This window comes from Anastrepha obliqua, chromosome 3, assembly GCF_027943255.1.
Source record: "Anastrepha obliqua isolate idAnaObli1 chromosome 3, idAnaObli1_1.0, whole genome shotgun sequence".
Taxonomy (NCBI): Eukaryota; Metazoa; Arthropoda; class Insecta; order Diptera; family Tephritidae; genus Anastrepha; species Anastrepha obliqua.
The window spans coordinates 135,715,306-135,743,260 of record NC_072894.1 but is presented as its reverse complement, the minus strand read 5'-3'; the positions used below and the strand labels follow the sequence as shown (position 1 = coordinate 135,743,260).

The following is a 27,955-nucleotide window of genomic DNA, read 5'->3' as shown; positions in this document are numbered from 1 at the left end:
AAAAAAAATACTTATATCCAAAAGTCAATGTTATAAAATTAAAGTCGCAAAACGTGATCTAGCCAGCGCAGCCGCTAAATTTTAATGCGCTTAACTACGTCGATGTCAATGTACAGCCCTTGGTTCCAGCTTATTTGGTATGCATGATTTTGCGAAAAATGTTTCGCTTGAAAACTCCTAATAACCACCCATCAGTGTTTTCGTCAATGTCCAGAACTCAGCGTCATACAGTAAGACCGAGATGGTAAATGATTGATAGAGCGATTTTTCGTGCGTCGCAGAGGGGGTGCCCAGCCCAAAGTAGCACCTGTTGGCAAGAATTACTCTTCGCTAGATCTCTTGGCTGACAGATAAAACAATACATGTAAAAAATACACAAATAAAAGGACAATCATGGAATCGATTAGAGTCGGTAAATATCTCGGCATAACAATCGACTCCAAATTAAACTGACAGGAACACATAAAAAAGACGCGAAATGAAATCAAAAATGACTTTCGAAATCTGTACTGGCTGCCTGAATCTCAATCCAAATTATCACTGAAAACAAAGTTCTTATTTATAAAACGACATTTCCACAGATATGTGGAAATATGAAATAGAGGTTTGTGGCACTGCTTCTAAATCAAACTGCTGCAAAGATTCCAATCAAAAATACTTAGGACCATGGTACAGGGTGGGCCATATAGCGTTTGCTTTTTGAACCACCTATTTTTTTGAGAATGGTAACACAAATGGCATGTCAAATGTGTTCATAATTTACTTAAAGGTTTGACATTTACGAAATGGGACGCTTGAACAAAATTGGGAAATATTGAAAACCTATTTCCAAAGTGGTGAGTCTTCTTCTTCTTTTCTGATTCTTACATCGGTGGCTACATCAATAAGCAAAATTGTCAGATTTGGGGCTCAGAAAATCCACACGTTACTGTAGAGAAGCAAATGCATCCACAACGTGTCACTGTTTGGTGCAGTTTTTGGTCTGGCGGCACCATCGGCCCATTTTTTTTCGAAAATGAGCGAGGAGCCGCGGTTACAGTAAATGGCGAGCGTTACCGTGACATGCTCAAAGAGTTTTTGTTTCCAAAAATTGAAGATAATGACATGGATGACATTTGGTTTCAACAGGACGGTGCAACTTGCCACACTGCCAAAGTTACATTCGAACTTTTGGCTACCGTTTTTGAATTCAGATATCAATTGGCCGCCTCGGAGCTGAGATTTAAGACCGTTGGACTATTTTTTGTGGGGAGCCGTTAAGGACAAATGCTATGCAAACCATCCAGAGACGATTGATGCTTTAAAACACGAAATCGAAGTTGCCATTCATGAAATTGGGGCCCAAACAATCGAAAATGAGCTTAACAATTGGGTTGATCGAATGGCCTACTGTAAAGCCAGTCGTGGCAGTCATTTGAACGATATTATTTTTTATTCATAAATGACAATGTTCAATCTTCCAAATAAAAAAAAAAGTTTGAAAAAATATTGATTAGTTTTGGCCCACCCTATATTTGTCTAATGCTGATAATCATCGCGATCTTGAGATCGATACAATTGGCGAGGCAATAAAAACGCAAGCAGAAGACACATAAGCAGGTTACTGACCTACAAATCCTATGATGAAGAGGCTCCCAAATGTAGAGAAGTATAGAAAAAGTTTTTAAAGGAAGGAAACTTTAAATGAATTTTCTGGATTTATATTCAAAACATTGAGATTTGTCTTATTACGTTTTTCTAAAGCATAACTCTTCATAAATCCGGTGCCGAAATTTCAAGCAAATCAGAAAAAACTTACGAAGATATACGACTTTAACCGAAGTAGACTAGTTATGGACAATTTACTCCTAGGAACTTTTTAATTTTAAAAATGAATTTTCTGGATTTTTTACGTATTCGCTATTCTTATTTGCTTTTTGTTTATTTTGTTAAAAGATCTTGTGCGCAATGGCCCTTGAATATCTCATACAATTATTTTCTTATTAATCAAATTACTTATTGTCTCCGATAGGTAATATATAATATTTTATGAAAATGAAATGAGAAAAATGTGTCCAATGTATTATGAATGTTATTTTTTTAATACAAATTTGTATTTGGCGATTTTTTGGTACGAAGAATTTATTTTCTATTTCTATAAAAGTAGCTTCTTTTAAAATTTTTGGCACTCGATATTGACATTAGATCTATGCTCTCTTAGAATTTAATGCAGAATCCGAATCTGCTAAGAATCTGTCGAGCAAAATCTTTCCCTACAAATTGACTCTCCCTAATGCGCATATGTATATATAAACAATATATAATATATGTTCGTATGTCACTATGTGCATTTAGTCTTATCTCTATGTTGCAAAAAAAGACAATATAATAAAAACTACTTAAAACAACATAGGCACTTTCAGTAAAACATTAAACGCCCATAAATTCATAAATCAAAATACTCGTATACCATCAACCAACTTGACGTCGTACTTACTACGTGTATTTATACCCTATATGATACGTTAAATCATACGTACGGCTTCACATACCTACAGACGTTTTTCTGAATTTATGGTGAGTTACTGCAAACAAACTATATAATATATTATGACACTTTAAAACTTATGAGCTTTTATTTTATAATACTAGTTTGAATTTTCTTATCTCTTACCAGAAAATTTAATATAAAATTCCGTCATATCAGATATCTGCTTTCGATTTTTAGTGTATCTTAAAAATAAAATGCCAAGTACTGACTTTCGCTTCGGCACGACGATTTCCATGATTTTGTCAATATTTTCGACGATTGGGCTATCAGAGCGTGCCTCACCTTAAAGTTCAATATTACTGGAACCGAATCACCGTTATGTTGTTGCATTCGATACTGTATTAGGCCCATCATCAATTCCTAAAGTTCCAAGTTGAAGCATAGGGAGAAAACCACTCGGGAATTCCGCATCATGGTAACGCACCGTTACACAATGTCATCATTATCCATGAATTTTTGACCAAAAACGAAACGAATACCATCCAACAGCCATCAAATTCCTGTTCAGCCTAATATGGCTACGTGTGATTTTTTCCTCTTTGATCGAGTCAAAAAAGCACCACTGGGAACGTGTTTCATCAGACGAAAAAAAAATAATGAAAAAGTCGAAGACGGGTCTGTTGGCTATACCAAAAAAAGGAATTCCAGAAATGTTTCGAGAGCTGGATCAAACGCCGGCATAAGTGCAAGTGACAAGTGAATTTCCTTAAAATAACGAAATTTATTTCATGAAGGGTATTTATTCCACACCACATTCGAAACGACTGTATATCTATTTACTTTCATGTAAACATTTTCATTTATTTCCAATCAGTTGAATTTTTTTGGCTGAGTCAAGTGCATGTGTTTCGTAGTAATCAAATGCATTTGAGTGACATTAAATACATCATTCAATAATATTAATAGATTTAAACGTTTCTATTTGGAAATGTGTTAACCAATTGAATGCGTGCTGAGTGATTTTTGAAAACCGAAAAAAATCTCGTAAAATGTTTAATAGGTTATTGCTTATGTTTATTTTGCGAATTGTGGAACTTTATTTATTACTTCATTAATTTAATAATTAAATTTGCTCCGTTAATGTAACTGGCAAATTAGTGAAACTTTAAACATTCAATAAGGCAATCAAATAAAAAACAATATTGTAATAATAATAAACGAAAATTCAACCAGGAAGTGCGGTGGGTTTCCAGTAAAAAAGGTCTCGGTAGATGGCTATAGTGATCGATATCTCGTTAATTATCGATCAAACAATTTAAAGTTTCTGCTCGTTGTGAAGGTGACATTTCACACTAAACAAATTCCTCTGCTTTTTTTTTGTTTATTCCAATCAGTGGTAGAATATTCGGTACCTTTTACAGATTTTTTTTGATAAAGGCGTAATTGCACGCTAGGCCGCTGAAGTTGTGAATGGTGTTTATGGTGCCGATACTGTAACAACTCTATTCGTGCAATTTTGGTTTCGTCGATTCCGTTCAGGCATTTTTGGTGTTAAAGAAAATGTCGATAATGTAAATAAAATTACGGAGATAATCGAAGTTGGCCGGAATTTTAAGGGGTTATACACCTTGTGAGCCCGAAAAAATCGAAAACGATTGTCATAATTTTTTTTAAATATGTTTTAGAACTTTTATTTAAATTACGCATATATCATACTGAAGGGTAACTCTCGAAGAATACATTTTTGTGTTTTATTTTAAAAAATGTTGTTATTTATTATTGATATCGCCCCTCCCCCTTAACTGAAATCAAAAAAATTAAATGATTATTGTAGAAAAATGTTTTTTTAGTAAATCTGAACGGTTTATTTACCCAAAAAAATTTTTCTCGATATGACAACCGCTTTGCACCAAAAAAACTATTTTTGAGGGGTTGAAAAATTAAAAAAAGAATTAATTCCAGCGAACTATGCAAATATTTATAAAAAGTGAACCGTTCAGATTCACGAGGTTGTAACTTCAAATAATTAAAAAACAGTTTATGCAAATCGTTCAAATAGTTTTTGATAAATAATGATCTCCGTGACGGTAATTTTCAAAAAACACGACTTCGAAATAAACGCGTCTAAAGTTTTGCGTGCACTTCATTTATAGATAATTTTTCCGCTTCCACGGACTGGAACTTTCGTTCTAGTGCCCCGATCTTTATGAGTTTTTGAATTTACATTTTTAAGATGATGTACTTTTAGAATATGTCATAAAGAAATTTTCGATTTTTTAGTCCAAAGCCTCGCCCAGGAGCTAAAGATCGACCATAAAACAGTTTTAAATCATTTGCACAAAATGTGGCTGGTTGTAAATTCCACATAGGCCACACATCCAAACGAGTAAGAGTTTAAACAGCAAAGTCGCGTTCTTGCGGATCAGTGGCAAAGAAAACCTTAATCAAACTAAAGTAAACATATGCACGGTGGCGACGTCGACTATCATAGGCGACAATGAGCTGTATGAACTTTATGACGATATAGACATAGTGAAGAAATAAAAATCCAGTGGCTCCCTTGACTAGGTCTTGTCGTCCGAATGGATACAAACGCTCCGGCTCTATAAGTATTCGATGCAGTACATGCTAGAGGTTGCTTTGGGAAGATCAGGTGAAGAAGGGATTGGCTTCACTTGGTGCCGGTTAGCACGAGAAAGAAGCGACGTTTGGTCTAACTCGGTTAAAAGTGCTTAAGCGGTTATGACGCCAATCAAGAAGAAGAAGAAAGTGTCACACAACAAAATTTGTTAAAAACAGAGATATTTTAAAATTTTGCGGGCTATGTTAATTCATTGTACATTTTTTATTATATTGGCACAAATATAAGCAACTAAGTTGGCATCAGCAACCATTTTGCATCTTTTTTTTTTGTTTTTTTTTCTTTGTTTTTGAGAGATACAAAGCGTAGACGTATGCTTGGCGCTTTTCTGCTAGCAAAAAAAAAAGTATCGAAAAATCTGTATTTTTACCCAAAAACAACACCGTAATCAAGCCTCAGCTACGCATTCACTGGGCTTAACACCCTGCCACTTTTTTCTGTTCCCAAAACTGGAAATATGCTTTAAAAAAATAAATTCAATCACGCATATATTACTCAAGTCCTTTTTACAGCTTTAGTAACGGGCATTAGAAATAATAGATAGATCAGTCAGAATTCATTCAAAAGCAGATTTTACTTTTTGTCTGAAGAGACTTTCGATGGAGCACGCGATATGCTCTTTCCTTATACAATATGTAGTCTTGTCAAGCTCAAAAAGTTTCTCATGATTGCTAGTCCTAAAATATTCTATCATAATATTTATAGTTAAACTACGCATAGGATAAATTTCCAGGTTCTTTCATCTGGATTCCTTTTGTTAAAGGGGGCATTTGTGACGATTGAAGAGATAAAAACCATATCGCTCGAAAAGCTCAAAGCCACACCTAACAAAAGTGCATATCAGAAGAAGTGATTCGAGACATGGAAAAGACGCTTGCACAAGTCTAATATGTATATCTGTAGGGGGGGTTACTTTGAGGGGGACAAAGACGATATTGAAGAATAAATAAATATTTTCCTACAAAAATAAAACATATGGCACGTAGACGAGGTGTAATCGGCTTACAATGTATTCTTCAAATATGTTTATCTGCCTTTAAGAAATTTTGTGTACGTGTTTTTTCGCTCTTCGCATATTAAATATTCATTTCTAGTTTACATTTGCACTGTGCGGTCGTCTGTTCTTGTTCTCGCTTTCGACTTTTTATTTCATTTTAATATGGAATTCGATCATGACTCAGTTACTAAATATTCGGTAAATAGTAGTGAGAAAGCAGTTTTGACTCTCTGGTACAAAAAGCTACATTTCAAACGGTTGGAGAAAGGGGAAGAAAGGCATTTAAATGGTTCTCAAAATTTGTAATTTGCAGTGAATTTAAAGTAACAAAAGTGCATTAATTTCAGCATTTCATGCACGTTATTTATGAAAGCTACAACAAATTTTAATAAATTCTGTTAACTTTAAAATTCTGCTAGCTTTGAAATTCTAGTAGCCGAAACAGTCAAATGTTAAGGGGAAACCCAAGCTTTGGTGCTTACTTTTCGAAGCTTTACTTTTTAGTATTGAGTCATGGAATTTTATCAAATATTGAAGTACACATTTTATTTATTGTGTATGTACATATGTACACGTAACACAGATAAGGAATTAAAAAAAATCCAATTCCAAATCCAATTTCGGCCGCCCCGTAGCCCAATGGGTTGGTGCGTGACTACTAGAAGATAAAAATATATGCACATACTATATACTACATTTTTTACTTACATTGTAACTAGTTAACAAATTGTAAACTAACAAACAATTTGGATTAATAATGCTCAGTACAGAAGGTTGTAGAGAAGTGGGCTACTGCGTGCGCTGGTGATACACGAATGATAATAAGCATGAATTGTTATAGGAAATCATAATGCAATGATACAAAGCACATTTGAAGTTTCCTTATTTTCATTTTTGAAACTATTTTTTGAAAAATTGGTAGAATCCCAGTGTATACAGTGAACCAAGTAGCCAAAACTAAAAATGTATACATGCCTATTTCACGATTTGTTTGATTGTATTGGTTAAAAATTTTCATCAAGTTTAAGAGAAAAATTTTTCATTACTGGAAGGAACAACTAACTCATAAACATCACTTCACATACAAATTTTCAAATAAGCATCTTTTCAATGGCTGGTTCACTTTGTACACTGTGGGTAGAATGAGAAAAAAGTTACTGTTTCACTTAGCGTACTGAAAGCTACCTGACACACTTTCTATAATTACACTATGCACGAAATATGTTTTTTTTTTCTAATATTACTTTTTTAATTTTGGTTTTTTTAAGTTAGCTTTTTTTTAATTTTCCTGTTACATTATCTTCTTTTATCAACCTACATGGCGTGTACGTATTATCAAGACTTAAAACTAAAAACAAGGACACTGCACTTATTTTACACTGCGCTTAGGTTTTTCGTTTCAAATAAAAAAATGAGTAAACAAAAGAGCAATTTTTACAATTTGTATTGAAAATAAAAAATATCTAGATTTCAGCGGCATCTAAATGATTTGAGCTCCCACGAAAGATCGGATTTCTCAGTCGGTTGTCCACAAAATTTTGTCTAACCTTACTTTTATACGAATTATATTACAGCTTCACTCAAAACATAGTATTCGGATATTGTATTAGAATTGTCACCAACAAATTTATGAACCAAAAACAAGAAATGCACTGAAAAAGTTGAGAGGAGAAACATTGAAAAAACAATGCTAAATTAAATGATTTTATAATAAAGAAAATAAAAGCTTATAAACATGTAAAACAATTTTTATATATAACAATTTTTGTTATAAATTATAAACAAACTTCATTAAAATTTTTTCTAACAAATAAGTTTTTTTTAATTCAAACCTTTTTTTTTTATTATTTTTTTTAAATAAATTTTCTTTCAATTTTAACCGAAAACAATTTACACCAAAAAAATATGGATGTGAAATATGTATGTGTAAATATAAAATTAATCACCCAATTTTGTATTCCATAACTTTTTACCAAATAAGAATTTAATCAAAAGAAATCGTTATTGTGAGCTTTACGCGCTCCATTGCTTGTTTGTTTGTATACTGCAGCTGTCTAGTTCACAAGTGTTAAATATAATTGACATGCGACACCATTTGCAAAAATTATAAATCTTCCTATAGTGTGATTAATTTTGCGCCACATTGGCACGTACATCCCTTCTTGGGTATTTAAACGAGCTGCTCCTTTAATTCGAGTTGTGGATCTACATTTATATACCATCTCCGAACGGCAGATATTTTTATGATACACTCTGAGGTTCGCCATTGCCTACTCAGCGGCAATCGCTATTAGAAAAAGCTTGTTCTATCATTTGATGTGTCAAGACTATTGTGGGCTTCGAATCCTAGGCAACCGAATGGCATTGATGCATAAACCATTGCATATACTGCAGCAGCCGTAGTATTACAGTACTAAAAATTTAAAACTAATAAAAAACTATTTTGAATAAAATTTGAAAAGAAATATTGAGACAAAACAAGGTTTTTATTATAAATAAGTCTTAGATCCTAGCAGGCTCCAGCATCATAAGTCAATTACCACGATTCCTTTGTTTCTAACTGGTATAAATAAATTAATAAATTAGATCCGTAAAAGTAAGTTTGCATAATTTAAAATGGCATTCCATATATCAGTAAACAAATTTTAGCGAACTTTTTGCTGTCGAAACCTTCGTTACTCTATTTTTATTCTTAACACTTTTAGCGTGAAACAAAAAAAAATGCCTCTAATGCAAACGAAGGTTATGGTTTTTATAACTTTTTTATAGAAACGATAGTAATGAATTCTAAAGAGACGGCTTTACGCTAAACAGCTGGCGGTCGCTTTCGGTCATCTTCGTTTTTTAATAGTCACATTTCGATATCCCGACTGCAGATTCATATCTCTCACAGCGGCTTACGTGAGCACAATGGAGTGTTAAAACTTCTAATATAAAAGCGTTAATGGAGAGCATTTTTTCCTTTAAATAGTGTGTATTGACTATACAGAATAAAAAGAAAATTATATGTTAATTTCGGTATTTTTACTTTTAAGCCCCTCGATAAGTCGACAATTCGTATTATTAACAAATTATTTTGCTTTTAGTATCTTACATGCGTACACATATGTGTATGTATGTATAGTCCGGTGCCGCATAAAGCCAAGCTGCAGTCGTGAAAGTGTGCTCATGCTATTCACACTTGGTGCGATGTTAACTTCATGTTATTCATAGCCGAGTCGATGTTAACCCCTCTTCTCTGAACGTGGCGCCTCTTGAGATAGAACTAAAAATTACTGCCTACTCTTTTGACTATTTATTGACTGCTGACTACTGCTTATTTACTATTTATGTATTACTATTGACTTTTGTATGTGGAAGTAAATATCATATCTTAATTTAAATAACATTTAAAACTAATAACTATAGACCATTAACTATTTGTTGCTTGCTGACCAGACTATTGACTATTTACTGACTACCAACAATTCACATTCTACTTGCCATTCTTGTCTAGTAAAATAAAAACAATAAATGTATTACCAAATAGTGACGCATGCTCGTACCCCGCGAAAGTATTTTTAACATTTACAAAACTCATTTGTTCCAAGTGGGGTGTTAAGCGCTGAGGCTAAATGATTTTAGTCATAAATTTATATTTAAATAAATTTAATATTTACATGTGAGTACATACTTTCGTATGATAGTATATGTGGATGTATAGGTCTCATTCCGTTTTTTTTTTTCCTAAATTCATATATATGCACATATGTCTGACCTAAATTAAGCAATTAACCCAGTCATATGGTAAAGAGAGTTTGATAAGATCGACTATTAACCACAATAAACATTTATAGTCATCAGCAGATGTGTACACATGCGAGAGTTTGAATACTTTTGAATAAAATAAATACTGTTTATTGTTGGATATAAATTCTCGTATGTCTGCTATTCTAAACCGAAAATCGTTAAGCTCAAAACCACTTGTTAAAACAGAAAGCTCGCCATGGCGAAACGAATATTCAAAAATATCATACAATACTTTTACTTTACACTCAGAGAGAAGCTGACACATTTACATACACAGATACATCTTAATATTAATATTGAATGCAGACATTCTAAAATTCCATATTTTTATTTTAATTGTATTTGTAGTGAAATGAAAACCTTTCTATAAATGTTGTTGGCGAGGAAAGGCGGCAGTTGAGAAGTGCCTTCCACAACGGTTCTACAACGAAGAAAGAGAACTCCTGACTTAGCGATTGGAAAAATATGCGTCGCCCAAAATTCTCATTAAAGAAATATTTTTATTTTACGCTTATCTGTGCACTCCTGCTGATATTCGGTTTTAATTTGCGGTAAGTCGACTTTGCGGTTCCTTCATTTCGCAATTTTCCAACCCATTGCTTCACTTTATAGGGAACATGAAATTTGGAAATCAAAAAGTGCGTCACAGCAAATACAGACGCGCTCAGCAGAAGAACAAGCCCAACAATCCTTGCAATACTACACGCACTCCTATAACACTTTGCAACCGGGCAATCAAGCGGCGGCGCTGGAGGCAGGCGACGGCGGCGATGACTCGGATAATAATAGTGCAGCGCTGCGCAGGCGTGCGAACATCATCAGCACAGGCAATTCGCTGCCCAGAGAAGGTGTGAATAGTGACCAAAGCGAACAGCGGCAACAAGAGCAAATGCATCCAGGGCAGGTTCCACTGGAGCCCACCAGAGCACGTCTTTGGTTTTTCCGCCAAGGTGAGTACTATCCCAAGCCAGCGCCAACGCGTGCATCGCATGGCAAACGTGGTGGTGGTTCAGCAGTTGGATTGGGGCACGGTAGAAAGCACGATCCCCGTGGTGCACGGCTCTTTCCGCACCAAGATCCGCATAGCGATCGCATCGTCAATCAGTTAATGTATGTGCCGCCGAACTATGAGAAGGTGCGCGCCAGCGGACGACTGAAAGTCATACTCCTCTACAATGGACTGGGTCCATGGAATGTGAAGCAAGGTAGCACCAAGTAAAGAAAGTTTAGATGGTGCTTTATAATTGTATTCTCTTCATCACCACAGGTCGCGATGTCTTCCTACGCTCGAAATGCCCTGTGGATACCTGCGAGCTGACACCGAATCGTGGTAATGCCGACAAGGCAGATATGATATTGTATAAGGATCATTTTATACCAACTGGTCTCGGCAGGCCATTGAATCCAAAGCAGGTTAGCATGCTGTACTATCTGGAATGTCCATATCATACACAAAATGTTAAAGTACCAGATGCGATTAATTGGACGGCCACTTATAGGTAAGACCAGTGTCAATTTCCCAACATTTCTTTCACTGAACTAATGCGCCCTAATTCCTAACGTATTTCAGGCGTGACAGCGACATTGTGACGCCTTATGAAAAGTGGGTTTACTACGATTCGAAAATTCATCAAGTGGAGCAAGATCACAACTATGCTTTGAATAAAACGAAAAAAGTTGCCTGGTTTGTTTCGAACTGTGGTGCACGCAATGGCCGTTTACAATTCGCGCATGAATTACAAAAATTTATAGATGTGAGTTGTTAATATTTATTTATTTCAATTAACAGCGAATTAGAAATGGGCAAACTGAGGTCAGTTACTGATACCACTAAAAGTTAAGTGAAATACCAGCCAAGTGAATACGAGTCAAAAACTATCTCCTTGCACATTTCATTTGAAATAAAGCGGTTGATGGATAGAGAAGTAGACAAAATTTACTCAAGTACTTCTTACGATGACTAAGAACTTCAACCCGTTGCTCAACTTTAATTTCAAAGCGTTATTTGCATTCTCAAGCAAGCAAGAAGTTAGCTGGTTCGTTTATTTACATAGATATCTAAAATCTAGGACTGGCTCCAACTACAACGGACTGTGTTCCATCATCATAAAAATTAGTAATTCGGGTTGCATTACAATCTTCAGTAGGGTACTCAGAGTAATTCCCCTACCCATTCTGCAACTTAACTCAAACCATGAACTATGCAATTGATATGAGGGCAAAGACGATTATTACGACGTGCTTCAACCATGCATAAAGTTGTTCGGTCGGTAACGACCAACTCGGAATGTATTCAATAACTCTTCGAAAGCGCAGTATCAATCTATAGTGGCTACTGGAGCAAATTTAATGCAGTATAGTGGAAAGCAGACCACGGAAATAATACTCTGAGACAGGACTTAGTGAATCGAGTGCAATATAAGTATAAGCCACACTGAGTTTCCTGTCTTCACAGGAGGAAGGGCAGACTAAAGCAACTACGGAGTCGGCTTGAGACTGTAGGTCCCTCCATTTGTGGAACAACATCAAGACGCATGCCACAAATAGGAAGAGGAGTTCGGCCAAACACCTACCAGAAGTTTATGCGCCAATTGTTTAGTTTTATATATATATTTAATTTTTTTTTTTGTATGTCTACCTGTAAATTTTCGTTAATTTTACCGATAATTCTTGTTCTCTTCATCACTAGGTCGACATCTATGGCGTTTGTGGCAATTACAAATGCTCACGCAACACCGCCGACAAATGTTTCGAACTACTCGATCATGACTACAAATTTTACCTCGCCTTCGAGAACTCCAACTGCAAAGACTACATCACCGAAAAGTTCTTCGTAAATGCTTTACAACGCAACATTTTGCCAATTGTAATGGGTGCACGGCCGGAGGATTATGAAGTAAGCGCACCACATCGTTCCTACATCCACGTCGATGAGTTTGCCTCGCCCAAAGAATTGGCCGAGTACTTGCACATACTCGACAAAGACGATGAGCTTTACAATTCGTATTTCAAATGGAAGGGTACCGGTGAGTTCATCAATACGTATTATTGGTGTCGCGTATGCGCCGCGCTGCACGACGAAGACTCGTTACGAAAACCGCGTTGGTACACGGACGTGAATGATTGGTGGCGTGGTGCTGGTGTATGCACAAACGGTTCGTGGCGTAACTTTAAGGCGCGCAAGGACGTCATACGAGATGATTAGTGGCGACTGCAGTTGGGATACTGGCTGGCAATCGCAAGCGTTGTTATTGAATATGTTAAGTAGTTTAAGGCTTATTTATTATTACACTATACATACATACAAACATAGTAGTATACATATAATACATAATGAATTGAGTTGCATGTGAGTGGTTGTGTGGGTGTGTATGTGACGAAAGAGTGTAGCGAACCATTCGTAGTTTGATGCGCCTAGTCGATTTTTAGCGAGTATTTATGGTAAACATAGTAGTAAGCAAATGTCAGCTAAATGTCAGGTATTTTGAAGTTATGAAACGCACACATACAGTTAAACACAAATACAAACATATACGTACATAAATATACCAAATACCAAAGTAAGCAAGTAGGCTAATTGCATTAGGCGCCGAAGTTAGTGAAGATGTAGAAATTTAGGTTTATAGGAACTTTTTGTATATAGCTAAGGGCTTATGAAAATTTTGAAAAAAAACAAAAATGGTTTGTTTGCTTTTTTTCTGTTACTGCCTTGTTATAAATTCTTCTTCATGCTTTTGCTCTCAACCCACTTGCAATTTAAGTTGCGAATGATAATTAGTTAACACAAAATAGTAATATATATTAATTTTATTTTCTTTCGATATTTCCACTTTAGCGTAGGGACTTATTAACAAGTTTTAAGAACTGATTTATTTCGCATTTAGCTTTAATAATTTTTTTATGCAAATATAGTTCGAGCTCTTACAAAGGCCATATAAACTAGGTCTCAAACTTTGTAAAATTAAAGAACAAATCAATATGTTTTCATCAAAATTTAGTCAAAATTTTTGGAAAAAATTCGAGTATTCCTGTTGCGGGAATGTTGCGTGGAGAATTCTTAATATGTTGATAATATTCCGAGAATGTTGCTTGGAGAATCCTTGATAATATTGCGGGAATCTTGCGGCAAAAGTCCTTTTTTTCAGAGCAAAATGAAAGTCTGCTGGTTCAGCTTTGAAATTACAATTTTTTTCTCACAATTTTATTACAAACTATTCCCTATATATACACAATTATTTCAAACAAAACCTTCTTATGTTCACAGAAAATTATATCGAATAACATGAGTTGAAAAACATTAAAGTATTTTAAACTAATACTAAACTGGACTCAACATACCGCCGCCCTTGAACTATCTCAATAAGTTCAATATAGAAAGTTACAAATTATAGCAAAGAAAAATATGAAAAGCTTGATAACATTTATGATGAATTAGTAGTTTCTTCGTGAAACAAGTCTCCTTTCGTTGGTAAAGGGCAGAGCTTTACTATGGGCCGAACTAATTCGCCATGCGGTGTTTTCAGCGTAACCACTCTCACGCGTCATCGGCGCCAGGGTGGCATTTAATAACACGTGCCAGCGTCCACTTCGTCGGAGGGGTAGGCTCGTTGAAGACTGCAACTACATCACCTTCTTCGTTGTTGCGTGAAGGGCGAAGCCACTTGGTACGACGTTGCAAGCTGACGAGATATTCGTCTCTCCAACGGCGCCAGAAATGCCGTCTCATGGCAGAGATCGCTTGCCATCGCTGACGCAGATTTCCACGGAGCCCTTGACCCTCAGGCTCCGGGATAGATTTAAGCGGTTCACCGACAATGAAGTGGCCAGGCGTAAGTACCTCTACATCACCAGCGGCTGCAGAATTGTCACAGAGTGGACGGGAGTTGACGCAGGCTTCTACTTCTGTCAGCAGCGTGTTGAACTCTTCGTAGGACAGAAGAATTTCGCTCATAACACGTTTCAGATGATATTTGACTCTTTTTATGCCAATCTGCCAGTACCCCCCCATATGAGGCGCGGACGGAGGGTTGAAACGCCATTCGATGTTAGAGTCTGCAAAAAACGAATGGAGTTTGGTATCAGCCATACACCTTTCAAACGCAATTCGAAACTCCTTCTCGGCCCCGATGAAATTCCTCCCATTGTCAGAAGAAATGACCTTGCAAAAACCTCTGCGGCTTACAAATCTTTTAAAGGCATTGAGGAAGCTCGATGTTGATAGATCTCCGACAAACTCTAAATGCATCGCCCCGGTGCACATGCAAATAAAAGCGGAAATATAACCCTTGGTGGCCTTCGCTCCTCTCCCATGAGTGAACTTGTAAGAGTATGGTCCAGCAAAATCGACAGCAGCGTGGATGAAACAGCGGGCGTAGGTGGTTCGGATCGCAGGTAAATCCCCCATTGATTGTGCAGCGTGATTGCGGTTGAGACAGGTGCACTTTACGCATTTGCGATATGTGCTACGAATTAGGCTGCGGGCGCCAATAACCCAATATCGACGTTGCAGGATGGTTTGCATGATGCGGGGTCCAGCGTGTAATGTGAATTCGTGAATATCGTGAATGATCAGTTTCGCAAGTGGGCAGCTTCAGCTTCGGATATCTCTTGACAGCAGGGAGGACCGACCCGTTTAGCAGCGTTGATTCGTGTCTTAACCCGAGCGTTGACGAAAAACCTTAACACGTAAGCAATGATGCGGCGCAGCTTGGAATACGATGAATATCTCATCAATATCGGCCAGTGATCATCTGAGCTCGTAGCATGGGCGACGACCATTGCTACGAACGCCCAACTAAGTTGTGTGTTGCAAATTCAGGACCAGATCACCATAGTTTTTGATGCAGTAGTTCAGACGGAGTTACACCTCTAGAAGCGCAATCTGCTGGATTCAGTTCAGAGCGGATATGGTTCCAACATTCAGGCGGTAAAACTTCTTGGATGTCAGCAACGCGATTGGCAACGAAAGTTATCCACTTACTAGGATGCGCCTGAAGCCATGCCAATGTAATAGTTGAGTCAGTCCAAGCATCGGATAGCGGAGATCGGATAGCGGAGATCACCCCAGCTATGTAACACGTTTCGCGCCAATTTAGCAGCAAGATGTGCAGCGCACAATTCTACGCGTGGCGGGGTTGTTGTTTTAAGTGGTGCTACCTTAGTCTTCGACGAGATCAGCACGACAGTAATACTGCCGTCGTTGTGTAATGTGCGCGCGTACATTACGGCAGCGTAAGCGCGTTCGGAAGCGTCAGCGAAAATATGTAGTTCAGTGAACGACTCACCTGCTCCTGAGCCAAACCAGCGACTTATCTTTAAACTTGATAGCAGTAGTAATTCCGAGCGATGTTGTCGCCACTGTGCTGCGATGCAGTCTGGAATAACGTCATCCCAACCGACACTCATACGCCAGATCTCCTGAAACCACATCTTTGATCTTATGGTCGCTGGAGCGAGCAAGAATGTTATCTTCGTTAAAATAGTGGGTGGATGATTCAGATTAACTGAGAACGTGAAGTAGTCCTCCTCTGTATTCCATATCAGGCCCAAGGCATGGACATCTTTACTATCGACTAGGTAGTGTGATATATTTTCCGATGCATTCGAAACATTTTCAAAAAGTTCCGCAAAATTAGACGCCCATTTTCGAAGTTCAAAGCCCCCTTCCTTCAGTATTTCGGAGACGTTTCGTTGTAAACATAGCAGCTCTTCTTTAGAAGACGCACCAGTGAGAAGATCATCCATGTAAAAGTCCTTATGGATGACGGCAGCAGCCTTCTCACGAATATGTGACGAATATTTTGCGGTTTGTTGCAGCGATTTAACGGCTAAGTAGGACACAGCGGCAACGCCATAAGTAACGCGCAACATGCGATAATCCTTTATGGGTAACGTCGGATCACGACGCCAGACAATGCGTTGTAGATCGAGGTTTTTCGTGGACATGCATATTTGGCGGTACATTTTCGCGATGTCCGCCGTTACTGCGTAGTGATGCGTTCTGAAACGTGTTAAAATTGAATACAAATCAGGTTGCAATTGGGGACCAACAAATAATGCATCGTTCAACGATGCATGAACTCAACGTTCTTGCATGAACTCATTGTAGCGTTGGCGTAGGTCGTCATCTCGCGCAAGTCTTTTTTCGATGCTTAGTAGACTTCGAACAGCATAACTTCGTGATGCTCCCAAGGGTAAGTCAGATTTCAGCGGCAGCTCTACTATGAATCGACCGTCAGGTGACCTTCTGTGCGTTTTTTCGAAAAACTCTTCACAATAGCGTTCTTCGTAGGCGAGGTGGGCCTTTTTCGGTGCTTCTTCTAACTCCCAAAGTCTAGTGAGCGCTCGATCTAAATGAACTTCACAATGCAGAGACTGTAAGCCGAGCGAAGTGGATTCGGATCCATCGACATTTCCAAACAACGTCCAACCGAAAACCGTTCGTTGAGCCATGGGCGTACCGGGTGGACCCTTACGAATCTCCGAGCAGAGGAGCTGTCCCATGACGTCCATTTCGACCAAGATATCGATACGCCCGGGTTTCATGAAGTGCTGATCGGCTAAAAATAGATCTTGTATGTGCGGCCACGCCGAAACCTTCAAGGGCTGTATTGGCAAATCGCTTGTGATTTTAGGCAGAATCAATGCGTCAACAGTAAAGCATAGGGCTGAAAAATGAGATGATAATGAAAGTAATACTTCACCTCTAGAGCGTATCCCTTGGGAGGAACCAATTCCAGAAATCAAATCAAGAGGGTCCGCAATCTTCGCGGTAATCCCAAGCGTTGTACACATGACTCGGTTACGAAGGAAGCATGCGAACCAGAATCAAACAGCAAGCGAGCGGGTTGCCAATGACCAGAGCAATCGCGTACCTTGACTAAAGCGGTCGCCAACAGCACAGTTCTTTCTCTTGGACGAGGCTGGTTGGGATTGACATTCAAATGTGAAGACGTACAGGCAGCAGCGGTGTCTGTGGAAGGACCGTTAGCGGATGAAACGGTTGCTTCGTTTGATGCATGACGTCTGCGGCGAGGGAGAAAGGCCTAAGAGAGACGCTGTTGACGAAATGAGCAACGGTTGTAGCGTTAGTTGTAGCGGCAGTATTATGCAACAGCGCGTGATGGCGTTGATGGCAAATCCTGCATGCAGATGTGCTGTTACACTTTGCCTTATAATGGCCTGAACTCAAGCAGTTCATACACACGCGCGATTCTCTCACAAATTTCGATTTACCGTTTGCGTCAAGGTCCCGAAAATTTTCACAACTGTATATTTTGTGCGGTCCGTTACAAAATATACAGCCCGTGCTGTTCTAATCTTGCACTGCGTGAAACACATTCGTAGACTTACACACCGACGCGGTTTTACCCTTAGCTGGCAATAATACCGTTGACGATGATAGCATTGATAGAGAACGACATCTAACTTCTAAAAACGTGGACAGTTGTTCGAATGTCGGAGGCTCATCAGTGACGAGTGATAGCTCCCATTGCTTTCGTGTCTCGAAGCCTAATTTATTGACTAGTTCGTACACTAGCCAATCGTCCCAAAATTCCACAGGGCGTCCCAAAGCCTTCGCGTATATGTTGCTGGAAGTCGTCGATCACTCCCTTAATTGCGTCGGAGGTATCACTAGCTGCCCTCTTTACGTTGGCCATAGCTCTAAAATGTCCTTCAACTATAACGCGCATGACCTTATAACGCGATTTTAGTAGGTCCCAAGCTTCTTCATAATTAACATCACATATTTTAAACCCACTTATGATTTTTAACGCGTCACCCCTTAAACAACTACGAAGATAGTGAAGTTTTTGACCATTTGACAATGCGGCATTACAGTCGACCAAGGCAGAAAATGCGTCAAAAAACCCGATCCACTCAGTGGAGTCCCCAGAGAATTTAGGCAGCTCCATTTTTGGCAGCCATATTGCTGCAGACACAGGCGTTGACACCGACGCCGGTTGCGCTTTGGCACGACACTTCTGTACGCGATTGAAATTTGCTAAAGTCGTAGAGTACCACGTCTCAGCTTGAATTCGCACACTTTCTTCAATATCTACATGGTCACTTCCACACGAAATTTCGACCGCATCTTGAGCGCTATTAAAACGAGTCCACTGTTCAGTGAGTAGTTGCATATAACTTTTTATGCTTTCTGCATCCATCGTAAAGGCATCGTCCACACTCTTAACCATATACCGCTTAATGGCGTTAAGTGCAGAGTCGCGTGTTTTTACCGAGCTCGACATTTTTCTTGTCCTTGGAGATTTGAAGGACGATATTCGCACTGCTATCACGCACAAATCAACGCACTAGAGCCCCTTTTTTTACCTTGTTCTTTGGTTACTTATAGTTAATTGTTATTTAACACTCATTAATCGCGATAAGACACTTTCATTTAATTAGCCGAAATCGATTGGTAGAAGGACCCAAAAAATGCTAATTAATTGAGATATGTATGTAGTACCTGCATGCACCTTAGCCAAAATCTATTGGCTAAACTTTAAATGTTCGCGGGAATCACTTATCCGGCTCGAAGGACCAAAATGTTGCGGGAATGTTGCGTGGAGAATCCTTGATAATATTGCGGGAATCTTGCGGCAAAAGTCCCTTTTTTCTGAGCAAAATGAAAGTTTGCTGGTTTAGCTTTGAAATTACAATTTTTTCACACAATTTTTTTACAAACTATTCCCTATATATACAGAATTATTTCAAACAAAACCTACTTATGTTCACAGAAAATTATATCGAATAACATGAGTTGAAAAACATTAAAGTATTTTAAACTAATACTAAACTGGACTCAACAATTCTGAGCTTTAAAAAGTGTTTTACTGGCTGAAAAGTTTTTGAAATTGTATTGAAAATTTGTTGATTTCTTTTAAATTCTGTACAAAGTTTGAATCTTGCAATTTTTGAATTCTTAAACAAGTTTTTTGCTGACTGAAATTTCAAAATCTTTTTTGAAAATTCGTTGAACACTTTTAAATTTTGTACAAAGCTTGAAACTTTGAATCATATAATTTTTCTTATTGTGTAAATTATATTTTCATAAAAACAGAGAATCAAAACTTGGTAATATTGCGCTGTTATTTTGAGCGCCACTGTAATCTTGAAGCTTTATTTTAACGTATTTGAACTCAGGTTTCATTTTGAAAATATAAGTTGAAAATGCAACTTGAGCTAATATACATTTTATTTACTCTCAACAGAAAAAAGACAATTCACAAAAAAGAACTATGAAAAAACAATTTTTTAGGAAAACGATTTTCTTTTTTTTTCGTTCAAAATTTTTATTTTTATTTGCCTTCACCGTATCATGCATTTTTATTTACTTACTTACATTTGCTTAAACAGCTGATTAAACAGCTGAGAAAATGAATTTGTGTTTAAGCTTATACAGCTTAAAAACATAACACCGAAATAAGAAGTGGGTATCGCCAGAATGACACTTTGTAATACATAGTTTACTTTTCCGAATTTAAATAGATAAATGCCATGGATAATGCATACCAAGACAACTCTATTAAAGGGGGTATTGGTAAACGAGCTTATTTGTTTTGTTTTTCTTTCGCCGTATACATTCGGATGTCAGCAAAAAATGAAATGCGCATTATCGTCGCATGCTTCTAGCACCAACTTCATGTCGGCTTTTCCAAATAGTTCCTTCTCTTCTTTTTTCTCTTCTACTTTCTTTTGTAGAGACATTTCTAATGCACAAAATATGGTTATTGGTCTAGTGCCATCACCTTTAATGCATGCGCCTTGATGCATGCTATTTATTTCCTTCTTTCCAAACTTAGCAAAGGAAATAATATAGGGTTTTCTTACTATTAAGATGTGAGAGCACTTTGACGCCATGAAAATTAGACAGTTACAAACAGTTTTTTCTTTCTCCGCGACGAAGAGTTTTATGCACTTCTCTATTGGAGTGCTTGTTTTGGGAAGTTGCAGAGCCTCGATGATTGGTTTGACGTTGTTAATCAACCATTGTGGGTATACTTCTGTTGTTTGCGGCTTTCCGTTGGCGGGTATCTGTAGAACCTTTACTAAATCTCGAGCATTTAGCAAGACCGATTGGCACCTGTGTTATAATTTTTTGATCGGCTTCGCAGAAAATGGAGTTTGTACAAGAATTTTGGCAGGAGTTTGCGAGCTGTGCTGGCTATTCTATAGGAAATGGTTGGCAAGCCGGTTTCAGCATACAAATTTTTTTTATTGGAAATGAACTTTAAAATTAAGCAAAACAGAAAAAATCGATTAATTGAAAATTTTATAATATAATACTTTTATCTCATGCTTCTGCGAGCAAAATTTTTATTAATTTTACAACTTTATCAAAACTTGCCTCTTAAGTTTATAAGTTTTAACTTGGCTATATTAACGAAATGAAATGAGTAATATATAGGTGGGAAAATATTTTTTTAACAGTTCGTAAAAAAATTAGATTGTATGTATGTATATTTAGAGTTAACATATTATACATACATATGTACGTACCATTGTGCATTCCTAAGAATGTCCGACTGCGCTTTTTTACGCATTACAAACAAAAACAACAAAAACGCTAATTATGTGCTGGTCAGCTAATTTTGTAAGAATTTTTATAAATTCATATCCATACAAATTAACACACATTCCAACCGAAAACGCACACACAAACATACAGACATGCATACATATAATTGATTGTATGTACGTACATACATATGTAGCTTATAAGGAAACTGAATGTTAAAATTAGATGTTTTTTTTATTAATGTGCGTAAAAGCTAACTGAGCAATATTATAATTATAAAATATGCATTAAAACAGGCACACATATACATACACAGTGTATATCTGTGTGCATTTGCATATGTATGATTGAGCGTATATACCACATATGTATGTGTGTTGCAGAGTATTAAAAACGTATCATTCGAAGGTCGTGAAAATTGAATTAAAGAATTCCAAAAATTTATTAAATGTATTGATTTAAGTAAATAAAAACACGTCATCAAGTCATCAATATTAACTTGCATACATAAAAAACGTAGACTCATGCGCAGATACATATGTACATACATACATATATGTATGTTATATTAGTATATAAATAGTTATAGAATGAAAGTCTAAATTCTAGGTATGAACGAATTTGTGTGTGAAATGAGTGCTAATAAAAATCTGTACGTATGTACATTGTTTATTAATCTTCCAATAAGTAAAATTGAGCTGCTCAATGAATTATGAAGAAATTACAGTAAACAGTTGACTTTACTTTTAGACACATATTTATATACACATATTTTTCCCATAGCTAATCAACTGCAAAGTCACAAAACAATATGACAATCTAGCTTTTCCTACTATTACAGTTTTTTTTTTTTAATAATACAGCTTTAGCAAAAATATATAACTTAATGTCGGCTCACTTACACACTTTAACTTCAATGACTAACTTTCTCACCTAACTATTTTATCCTGAAATGAATCTCTAATGGGACTTAACGAACTTAATCACAGAACTCCATAGCATGAAATTGCACAGAATTGTGAGGAGGACGGAACACAAAATGTTAGCTGAGAAAGATCTCGTCGCAATATTGTTTTCCGTCCCCGTCGCAATTGTGTTTAACCGGCCGAATTTTCGGTGACTAGCATTCGGAATTTGGAGTACGTGGGTTCGAATCTCCGTGAAACACTAAAATGAAGAAAAAAATGGTTTTCTAACAGTGCCGTTCGGAGTCGGCTTGAAACTGTGTACAGTCCGAGATACCACTTAACAGTCCGATATCCCACTTAACTCTACAAAAACGATACAACTCGCAGCACTGGCGACGGAAACTTTCGGCTGTCGTTGGCAACTCATGCCAAAAAATGTTCGCCTTTAAAGCCCTTATAAGAGACTAGGCCCCATCCATAGCCGAAGAAGATCCGCACAACTACGTACAGTCTTGTTATTATAGCAGGTTAAACTGCTACGTATGCACCATACGAACCTCGTACGGACCCCGACGCACCAAACATACATATATCCAATATTTGAAGAAGCTCTGTATGATCTTAACCACCGTTCATGCAAATACATTTAACACGCATCTCTCTTTGGTGATAGAGACCCTATGCTTCACTAGGGTGTAAGGGGGAAAAATATGTACATCCCTTTGGTCTGTGTCCGTTGACACAGTATATCTCCCGAACTGACCTCTCCGTATGTGACCTCGTTGCTACTTGGTGGAACGCCAATCCAGACAGGGCTTAGTTAATCTGCTACTACAACAGCAACCCAGCATTTGCACGTTCATGACCGTGGGACTTACCAGGTTACCGCAAGCACCTGGATTTATAACTGGTCAGACGCTCCAAAACACTCCAGTTGCAGCAGATGAAAAATATTCAGACTGCTTTTTGCTGTTACAACAATAACAACCCAGTAAACGGACCACATAATACCGCTAGACAACAATTGATTTATGAACTCTTATAAATATTTTCTACTATAGCACTCAACTACCTACTTACATACGTACTTGTGTATGTATATATGTACACTTGTTACAGAAACTCTACAGACAAAACGAAATGCCGGTAAACCTTAACTCGCAAACACAACTTAACTAACTACAATAAGATAGCAAATATTGAAAATAAAAATGAAATCCTTAAGCAAATATGAATTTCATTTATTGTAACACAATTTACTTACAAACCGAATATGCGCTTTTCATTATTATACATACATACATACATACATTTGCAACACAAAACAATCAGTCAACTCGAATTCCTATTTTTCTTTGCCGCTTTGCTATGTTTATATTTACAGAACATACAACGTTTTATATTTGACAATCCTATATCAATGCATGCACATACTGCGTATATGTATGTACATAAGTATTAGCCCACACATGTGGGTTTATATTTCGGATTTATAAAACTTAAGTATGATGCATACAAATGGTTTGCCAATTTTTTTTTTTTTTTTCTAAACAGCAATTCTTGTCTGCGTACTTTTTTATTTATTTTACAGGCAATATTTTAAGCATTTATTTAATTGTAATATTATTTTACTGTGATAATATTTATTAGCAATGAATGCAAGAATCAATGAGAGAAAATGCTAAATAAAATCAAATAAATAAATACGAATTAATATTCGAATAAAAGAAGTGCAAGCCGTCGCGCAGAATATTAATAAATGGAAAAATTGCTGTTTCTTTATTTGTGGTAGCATATGCACATATGTATACATACATACAGCTATGGGGAGAGAGAGAGACAGAGTGTCCTCTATACGAATTGACACTTTTTTCTAACTTTTATTTAAATGGCGGGCTAAATTTTGACGTAAAACTGCACTCGTCTGTACCGTTATTACGGCAGTTTCTTTTTTTATGATTTTATTCGTCTTATTTTTTAAATAGTGTTGAATCATGTTTGTTTAAAATCGTTAGTTGTATATTTCTTTTGGTGTATCTCGTTTTCCTTTGTTTAATTAAACCTCGTTTGATTTTGCTAGAAAATACATAAATTTCAGCGGAATTTTCTTGTTAATTAATTTATTTTTTAATTCGTTGCAGTTTCTTTAGATAGATTGGCTTGCATGTATGTATGTGCAGTTGCTTATTTTTATTGTAGCCGATAAGTCTATACGACCTTCTAATCGGGAAGCCAGTAGCGGAGAAGACTTCAACGGATGAAAACGTCGACAAAATCAAGGAAATGGCGCTGGAAAACCACCATTTAAGGGAGGTAGCTAGTGACTTTAGCGTGTGTCACCAACCAATTCGCAACATTTTACACCATCAATTGGGCATGAGACGCGTGACTGCTCGACTCGTTCCAAAGAGTTGAATTTCTTTCAAAAAATTCATCGGAAGAAGGTGGCTGAAGACATGCTTGAGCAAGTGAATTCGGACCCAAGCTTTATCGAGCGCATCATAACAGGTGGTGAGATGTGGATATATGAGTTTGACATGCAAGCCAGTCAAGAGGCGGCTGAATGGCGATTATTTTTTTATTTGAAAAATTAAAAATATTCATTTCACACATTATATTATTGACTTTTATTATAAAAATTATAAAAATGCATCTTATATCTAAGGAAAATCATGGCAAATAGAGCAATTTGTTGATGTGACCGAATGTTGAAGACACATTGGCTTCTTACATTTGGCGCACAGCTTTCTGGTTTTTCTACGGCGTTTTTCCTCTTGTGCGTAACATAAATAGCAAGATCCGGACACAGGTTTTGGCGTGCGCGCTGCGGCAGATGTTGATACTGCTGTTGACACCATTGATTCCAGCGGTCGGTTGAAATATGCTTCAATAGCAATTTTAGTCGAAAAATTTCGCGTCACTTGACGATTTATGGCTCTGGCTTCAATAATGGGCATACACAATCCTTCAGCCAAGCTGCGCAGGATCTGCTTACGCTTGTTGTTTGTTCTCCAAGGCAACATAGGGTTATTCAAATCGTAGACAATGTAGGCTGCAAGAGCTATAATGTCCAACATGTTGAAGAACATCGCTAGTGGCCATCGTTTTGTTTGTCTTTGTGTTGGATATTCCGCAAACATTTGGTCCATTCGATCAACACCACCTTTGGTACGATTATAATATTCAATTATTTCAGGTTTCCCACTGTCAGCTATTTCAGCATCATTATGCATGGTCGAAAGCAAAATTACTGCTTTATTTTTTTTGGGAACGTAAGAGCACATTGTTACATTATTTTTGAAGCCAAATGTCGTTGAACCAATTGTCCTGTTTTTGTTCTGCTTCATTTCTTGAGGAATATATGATTTGTTTTTGCGCAAAGTTCCAACGATCGTGAGTTTCCAGGTGAGAAGCAGTTCTGCAACTGGCAAGGTCGTAAAAAAATTGTCCATTGTAATGTTTCGGCCACTTCCTTGGTATTTGGCAGACAAATCCTTCACCACTCGTTCGCCTTGGTTCGTTTCCCTACCAGTTTCTGCTTGGCCAGTATATATTTGTCCATGCAGTGGATATGCATTTGTGGCATCGCAAATCCACCAAACCTTGACACCATATTTAGCAGGTTTTGACGGTATGTACTGCGTAAACCGTGTGCGTCCACGGTAAGGAAATAATTGTTCATTAATCGTCAAGCATGAGCTGGGCTTGTAATGTGCAGCAAGATTATTGTTCATCATCGTCCACAACTCACTGATCGGTGCTGCTTTATCAGTTAGTAAGCGTGTTGCACGAGTGTTTTTATCGTCAAATCTTAGGAACCGCAATATCGAACAGAAACGGTTGACTCCCACTGTGGCGCGATATAAAGGATAGTTTTTGACGCTCCATAAATCTCGAACATGTTCTCCATTGCTATGGTTCGCACCAGTCATAATAAGTATGCCAAAAAATGCATACAGCTCTGTTATTGACACAGGCGTCCATGACTTAGGAGTTGTGTTTGGATGCGCATTGTTGTAAGCATTATAAGTTTCTTTTGCTAACTTATTTGTGTGGCGCATAATTATATCAGCCATTTCAACGTTGAGGAAACATTCGAATGTTTGCTCTATTGACAACATTTCAGTGCATCTAGCTGGTCCAGAACGTTCTCTTATAATATTTTGTCTGAGTACCTGACGACTTACATTTGGTTGTTTCATCCACTCGTGCAACAAATTTTTCGCCACTAGCAGGTAATTCATTATTTTCTTCTACTTCTTCTTCATCGTCTTCTTCATCATCCTCATAGTCTGCATAATCAGGTAATACTTCTGCGGCACTTTGCGAAACTTCAGCATCGTCATCAGCAATTTCAATGTCATTCAATTGAATTTCTTCTTCATCTTCTGAGTCAAAGTCATAGGGAGCGTCATCGTCACAAATTTCATCAAATAAAGATTGTATATATGATTCTCGCTGTTCCTCAGTTAGCCTGCATAATAAAAAAAATTAGTATATGTTTACATTGTTGCTTATTTTACATTTTTTACCTTCTATATGCTGCACTTGATAAATATTCGTTTCTTCTTGAAGTCATTTCGTATCCAGTTATTTATAGTTTCAGTTATATTTATTTTTTTTTCACTTATATTTTCACTTCTTACACTTTTGAGCACCAAAACAATAATGAAAATATCAACAGGCAGCATTTATAACAACACCTCGTGTGAAAACAACCCTTGCAGCTGCATATAAAATACAAAAACTAGTTATACCAGTGTATTTGCTACCTACGTACCCATACCTTGCGCGACCTTTTTGCACATATCTTTTGAACCAGGTAGAATATTTCAATGAAATAAAAACCAAAATGTGTATTCGTTGTTACTCTACAAGTATATTATTATAAATTATATTATTTTGTTTTGCATTTATCAGGACAACAACAAAAACAAAAATCCACTGTTGCATGCCCTGACTTTATTTGCCCATATCGCTGGAACCAGTAGGAATATTCGAATGAAACGAAAGACAAAATACTTGTTATATATTAAAATATACATTTCAAAAAAAAAAAATCATAGAAATCGGTTGAATAAGCATTAAAAAACCGCAAAATAAGGTCCCGGGTATAAACGTATCCCGGGTGTGTGTTTACGTAGTATTTTCTGGGTGTGTGTTCTAGGGTTAAAAGATGCTTTGGTGACTGGACTAATCGTTGGCATATGTGTGTTGCTTCGAATGGAGCCTATTTTGAACACGACAAAATATGTAAATGTTTATGATTAAACAATTATTTTGTGGTTTTTTGAACAATTCCCGGTACTTTTCTGACAGAATGTATGATTGACTACGGCGCCATTTGGAGAAGTGTAAATCTTCCGATGGGTTATTAATTTTGTGCCACCCTGTGCATGTCAAAATAGCACGGGAAGTAAGGCGTTGATACGAAATATTTACTATTCATTCAAATTTGTTGGTTCGCCTTTAAGTTGGATCCCTTCTGAAATATCGCCCTTATGCCAACGAATAAAAAATCCCCAAAACATTTTTCAAAGGCATTTTCCGGAATTGACTTCACTTTTCGCCGCTTATTCTCTTTTGTGTTTTTCATCAGCTGAGAACCTGTGTCTCGAAGTAGTAATTC

The 27,955-nt window shown here is 37.0% G+C and overlaps 2 protein-coding genes across 7 annotated transcripts in view; one reads left to right on the top strand and one right to left on the bottom strand.

Annotated features, from left to right (window-relative positions):
* The window catches only part of LOC129242935 (glycoprotein 3-alpha-L-fucosyltransferase A), a 43,360-nt gene extending 19,276 nt beyond the window's left edge, over positions 1–24,084 (top strand). For 3 of the 6 annotated variants that reach the window (XM_054879883.1, XM_054879884.1, XM_054879881.1), the window contains exons 2-6: positions 10,246–10,448; positions 10,510–11,102; positions 11,165–11,396; positions 11,468–11,651; positions 12,587–24,084. In XM_054879883.1, coding sequence (XP_054735858.1) covers positions 10,363–10,448; positions 10,510–11,102; positions 11,165–11,396; positions 11,468–11,651; positions 12,587–13,102 — 1,611 coding nt within the window. In that variant the 5' untranslated portion in view covers positions 10,246–10,362 and the 3' untranslated portion in view covers positions 13,103–24,084. Of the gene's footprint in view, positions 1–3,368; positions 3,531–3,713; positions 3,732–6,216; positions 6,307–10,245; positions 10,449–10,509; positions 11,103–11,164; positions 11,397–11,467; positions 11,652–12,586 lie in introns of those variants that run through there. The other 3 variants (XM_054879879.1, XM_054879885.1, XM_054879882.1) reach the window with 3 other exon arrangements.
* Positions 15,916–16,860, bottom strand: LOC129242245 (uncharacterized). Its single transcript, XM_054878801.1, has one exon. The coding sequence runs from the start codon at positions 16,858–16,860 to the stop codon at positions 15,916–15,918; it is 945 nt and encodes a 314-aa protein (XP_054734776.1).
* Positions 24,085–27,955: the final 3,871 nt, after the last annotated feature.